The following is a 6,177-nucleotide window of genomic DNA, read 5'->3' on the forward strand; positions in this document are numbered from 1 at the left end:
AAGGGAAAGGGAGGGGAAGGGAAGGGAAAGGGGGAATTGGGGAAAAGAGGGAAAAGAGGGAAAAGGGAAGGAAAGGGTGAGGGAAAGGAAAGGGAAAGCAAAAAAGAGAAAAGAAAAATAAAGAAGGCAGAAAGAAAAATCAGTGAGCTAAGAACTCATCTCAACAAACCAGAGGCCAGGTGGAGTGGCTCACGCCTGTAATCCTAGTACTTGGGAGGCCCAGACAGGTGGATTGACTGAGCTCACAGGTTCAAGACCAGCCTGAGCCAGAGTGACACCCAATCTCTAAAAAAAGCACCTGTAGTTCCAGCTACTTGGGAGGCTGAGGCAAGAGAATCATTTGAGTCCAAGAGTTTGAGGTTGTTGTGAGCTATGACGCCATGGCACTCTACCAAGGGCAACAAAGTGAGACTATAAAGGTTTAACTTAAAAACAAACAAACAAAAAAAAAGTGAGACTGTCTCAAAAAGAAAAAAGTTTGAAAAAAAATTAAATCCACAGAAACTAGAAGAGGAAATTGGTAAATCAACAATATCTGAGAAATATCTGGTGTCGGGTCTCACCCTGGGGGCAGGGTCCGTTAAGACCTATGGATCTGGTGGGAACTAATGAAGAAGTATAAAGTTAGAACCAACGAGAAAGAAAGAGACAAGACACACAGAATCGAATTTTCAAAGGTGAAACCCAGGGTACCACTGACCACTTGTGGGGGTCTGACGGTGGCCCTGTAGTTCTTTCCATTTAGCTTTTACTGAAGGCTATTTGTTCATTATCCCTGGGTAGAGTGAGGTGGCGTCACAGCTCACAGCAACCTCAAACTTGTGAGCTCAGGTGATCCTCTTGCTGCAGCCTCCCTAGTAGCTGAGAATGCAGGCACTCGCCACAGTGCCTGGCTAGTTTTTCTATTTTGTTTTTTTAGTATAAATGGGTCTCACTCTGGGTCAGGCTGGTCTCAAACTCCTGAGCTCAAGCAATCCACATGCCTCAGCCAAGATACTTTAAAGAAAAGTATGATGAGAAATCTTATGCTGATAAAGACTTACTATAAAGCTATGATGTTCAGCAGTGTTATAATGACACAAGACAGATAAACAGACCAAAGAAACACAACAGAGAATCTGACTGCTATAGATATTTGATTTATTTGACAGCTGACACACTAGAGAATGACTGGACAAAGACAAGAAAAGCACTCATAGCCGGCAAGAGGCTCACTCTGGAATATGTTAGGAACCCTATAAATCAGTAAGATAATCCATCAAAAAAATAAAAAAGAGACTTGAACAAGTAGCTCACAGAAGCTGCTATCCATATGGCCAAGAAACCTGAAGAAGTGCTCAGCTTCACTGCTGATCAGGGAGGTGCAAATTAAAGTAAAGGTCTCACTACATTCCTTCCAGATCAATAATGCCAAGTGATGGTGAGGATGTGCAGCAACGGGAATTATCCTACACACTGCTAGAAATCCACATGGGTACAACCGTCTAGAAAACTAGGCTAAAACTACCAGAGCAAAGGTGAGCAAACCCTGTACCCAGAAACTCCACTCTTCAGTACTCACCTCACACGGATGTGTGCACTTGCCAAAAGAGACAGGTTTTGCCAAAAGAGCTAGGTTGCTCAGAGAATATTATTCTATAATTATGGAATACTAGAAATATCCTAAATGTTCATCACCAGTTGAATGAATATACAAGCTACAGAATATTTATGTAAAGGAACACTATACAGTAATGAAAATAAGTTTCTGTTATACTCATCTAGCAAATATGAAGTGAAATAAAAATGTCAAAGAAATATATGTTACATGGATTCTTTTACGCAAAGTTTAAAAAGGGGGAAATTAGGCTTGCTGCCTGTAGCTCAAGCAGCTAAGGAGCCAGACACATACACCAGAGCTGGCGGGTTAGAATCCAGCCCAGGCCTGCCAAACAACAATGATGGCTGCAACCAAAAACAGCCGGGGGTTGGGGCAGGCACCTGTAGTCCTAGCTACTTGGGAGGCTGAGGCAAGAGAATAGCTTAAGTCCAGGAGCTGGAGGTTGCTATGAGTTGTAATGCCACAGCACTCTACCCAGGGCAACAGCTTGAGACTCTGTCTCAAAAAAATTTAAAAAAGGGGGGAGAAGGGGGAATTAATGTATTGTTAGAAAGAAGTCTAATGGTGAGAGTAGTGTTTGGAAGGGGTGCAAAAAAAATTATTTCTGGGTGGCGCCTGTAGTTCAGTGGGTAGGGCACCATTCCCATAAACCGAGGTTGGTGGGTTCAAACCCAGCTCCAGTCAAACTGCAACAAAAAAATGGTTGGGCATTGTGGCAGGCACCTGTGGTCACAGCTACTTGAGAGGCTAAGGCAAGAGAATAGCCTAAACCCAGGAGTTGGAGGTTGCTGTGAGCTGTGTGATGCCAGGACACTCTACAGAGGGCAATAAAGTGAGATTCTGTCTTTATAAAAAAAAAAAGTTGTTTCTGAGATATCAGCAATGTTTCCTTTCTTGACCTGAGGAGTATGCAGGTGTACAAGTTGTGACAATTCATTCACTGACTACATTTTTAATAAATTCTTTTGGATTTGTTAAAAATAAAAGAATATTTTTTACATTAAAAGACATCTGTAATAAACTTGAAGCCAGAAAGAAAAAAGTTAAACTGCACATATTTTTCACAGGTGATCTTGCCTTGATCTTATACAAGAACTATAACAAGATAATCTTACAATTCCTTCATGAAAGCTTACTTCTGCTTTGCCTTCACCAGGTGTTAAGGTCACTTCACTTTCATCCATTTGTGAAGTGCTCTCCACTGCTTCAAGCTGGAGAGTTACTGATCCTTCACTTAGTTGTGTCTGGGATTGTTCAGCTAAATCTCCTGCAGGAAATTTACAGTAGTCAACTTACAAGTATACATTGTCTGGCAGATATTCTCTATGGGACAATGACCAATAAAAATTACTAACCGCCAAGAAAGAAATCTTTTTAGCCCAAATAGTCACCTTCACTATAACTGTTTAAATGTAAAGTCATTTGGACAAAGGATAACAGTATAGTTAATGTGGTTCAATTCTGCAAAGTATAAACTTTAAAGTTTGGGAATTTTAATCTCTCCCTTGCAAATACACATATTAACTCACTTACTATTTTTTAGCTTTAAACATTTCACAAATATACAATAAATTAATTGAATTTGGAAATCAGTAGTTCTTTAGAGTAATCTCAACCCTCCCATTGGGACGCAGGTCTGGTACAACTGGAGCAGTGGGGCACGTCCTGTACAACTTCACAAGACATCATACCAACAAACAGCAGATGCTCATTAATTTTAAGTTGATCAAGAAAATTTGATCATACTTAGATTATTGTAGCCTAAAACTCAAAATAATCCCAAAACGCTTAAATAACAGGTTAAAAAAAAATTCCTTAAAATTTCTATAATAAGATCCATTACCTGAAAACAGAACATGGTTAAGATGACTCATGTCTTTTTCCAAATTACTTCTTGATACATCTGATTTTCTTATTAAAGCAACAGGTGTGCTCTTTTCTGGTGATCTAATAAAATAACCAAATGAAGGCTACAAAATAATTAAACATGAATTAGTTCCTTAGTTTTCAATTTACTTGATAAACTCTAGACTCTATCTCAGGCATCCTCAAACTATGGCCCGCGGGCCACATGCAGCCGGCCTAGAACATTTATCCGGCCCGCCTGGTGTTTTTTCCACTGCTGCCTGTCCTGCTTAGCAGCCGACTCGTCCCAGGGGCCCGCAGTCCGGCCCTCCAACAGTCTGAGGGACAGTGAACTGGCCCCCTGTTTAAAAAGTTTGAGGACCCCTGCATCTCATACTGGTAACACAGATAAAAGATGACTTCAAAAAAACCATTCTTCCCACTTAACCTCAAATTACTAGAGATGAACTTTAAAAGTCCAGATAGAGCTTTAATTTCCTTAATGCTAGATATCTTTTAATCCTTACAATATTATCGAATAAGTTGCCCTTACTGAGAAATCCAAATTAAAACAACACAGAAATGACACTTAATATCTTCAATAAGTATTAGTGTTAGCACTGTTTAATCATCAGTGACAGTATCAATGTGGAAAAAAAAAAACAAAAACTCTTGCCTCCTGAAACTGAGAACATAAAGGTATAGGCTCTGCGCCCATAGTTCAGTGGGTAAGGGCACCAACCACATACACAGGGGCTGGCAGGTTTGAACCCAGCCCTGACTTGCTAAAAACAACGATGACAAACAACAAAAAAAATCCAGGCACTGTGGCGAGGGCCTGTGGTCCCAGCTACTTGGGAGGCTGAGGCAAGAGGATCACTTGAGCCCAAGAGTTTGAGGTTGCTGTGAGCTCTGATGCCACAGCATTCTACTGAAAGCAACATAGTGGAAAAAAAAAAAAAGGGTATCCTACTTCATAGAACCAATACATCCATATTAAGATTAGTTTATTTTCCCACTAACTTGCACAGAACTTTCAGAAGCATTCTCGTTCTAGGAGCTCACTAAAGGACAAGCGGTCCCCGTCCATCTTTCCTACATGACCTTCACATGACAGACCTAAAGGGCGAACCCACTGACTAATTGTCACTTCAGAATTGCTTCACTTGGTCCAGTAACTTCAATGCAAGTAAAATTTTACACCTAATATCAAAATTAAAAATCCAAATAATACATCTATTTTTCCATAATCCAGTGCTTTATCTGTTTAAGAAGGAATTCAGTTACTCTTGGAACTCTGTCCTACTCTCAAAAATTCCAATCAATTCAGACAGAAAATCCACCTCTTTAAAGTAATTTTCTTTTTTTTATTCATTGCACAAGTTGAACAAGGCCACAGTTCAGATTCAGAGTCAACTATGATTTCTAATACTACATCTAATATAAATCAGAAATTCAGTTTCGGTAAACATTCCTTCTAATAACCATAATTTTGTATATGAAATTTATCAACAAGTACCTTAATTCTACCTCCAGAATAAATCTTAAATCCTTATTCGTTTTGGTTTGTTGTTTTTGTTTTGTTTTTGAGACAGTCTCACTCTGTAGCCCTGGGTAGAGTGCCAGGGAATCAATGCTCACAGCAACCTCAAACTCTTAGACTCAAGTGATCCTCTTCCTTCAGCCTCAGGAGTAGCTGGGACTATAGGCGCCAGCCACAACACCTAGCTATTTTTAAAGATGGGGTCTCACTCTTGCTCAAGCTGGTCTCAAACTCCTGAGCTCAGGCAACCCACCTGCCTTGGCCTCCCAGAATGCTAGGGATTACAAGCATGAGCCACCTGCCCAGCAGAATCCTCATACTTACCACTGTGTCTGTCTATCATCTTAGTCCCCATCCTAGTCTCCTCCCTCTGCCCACTTCTTTTCTTCTATGATTTCACTGACTTGTTCCATGCAGGCGCTTGACAAATGATGGCATCCTGCTACACCAGGAGGTGGGTCCAGGTACAAAGTTCCCTCCTGCTTTCAAGCACTTCCTCCCAGTTCATGAGATAAAACCCAACTCCTACAAGGAGCCCTTGTGATCTGGCGGCTGTCAAGATCCCCTCCTACCCCTGTCCCCACACACCTCTCCCCTTAGGGCGCGCTGTCTGCTTTCTGTTCCTCCAATTTGCCACTTCAGCTACTAGCTGCAGACCTCGCCACAGATGGTCTCCCTTTGCTGGGAACATTCATTCCCCACATCTTAGGGCACTGCCTCCTTTTCACCACTTAGGTGCCAATTCAAATTATCCTCTCAGATGTCACCATGATCATCCTGTACTTATCACTATCTGAACTGCTTGCATTTTAAAATTTTTACACATATTATATTTTAGTCAATCAAAAGACTCCTCCTAGCTCAGCACCAATAGCTCAGTGAGTAGGGTGCCAGCCACATGCACCAAAGCTGGTGGGTTCAAGCCCAGCCAGGGCCTGCTAAACAACAATGACAACTGCAACCAAAAAATAGCCGGCCATTACGGCAGGCACCTAAGGTTGCTGTCAGCTGTGACATCACAGCACTCTACTGAGGGCAACACAGTGAGACTCTGTCTCAAAAAAACAATAATAATAATAAAATAAATAAATATAGCCAGGCATTGTGGTAGGTGCCTGTAGTCCCAGCTGCTTGGGAGGCTGAGGCAAGAGAATTGCCTAAGCCCAGGAGTTGGAGGTTGCTGTGAGCT

The 6,177-nt window shown here is 41.4% G+C and overlaps 1 protein-coding gene across 1 annotated transcript in view; it reads right to left on the reverse strand.

Annotated features, from left to right (window-relative positions):
* Positions 1–6,177, reverse strand: part of CEP192 (centrosomal protein 192) — a 152,351-nt gene that overhangs the window by 103,356 nt on the left and 42,818 nt on the right. The window contains exons 13-14 of the mRNA XM_023519469.1: positions 3,444–3,570; positions 2,737–2,867 (exon numbers count right to left, since the gene is read on the reverse strand). Of these exons, the coding sequence (XP_023375237.1) occupies positions 2,737–2,867; positions 3,444–3,570 (258 nt within the window). The remainder of the gene's footprint in view (positions 1–2,736; positions 2,868–3,443; positions 3,571–6,177) is intronic.

Source organism: Otolemur garnettii, unplaced genomic scaffold, assembly GCF_000181295.1.
Source record: "Otolemur garnettii isolate 467f Iridium unplaced genomic scaffold, OtoGar3 scaffold00176, whole genome shotgun sequence".
In the NCBI taxonomy this organism is placed as follows: Eukaryota; Metazoa; Chordata; class Mammalia; order Primates; family Galagidae; genus Otolemur; species Otolemur garnettii.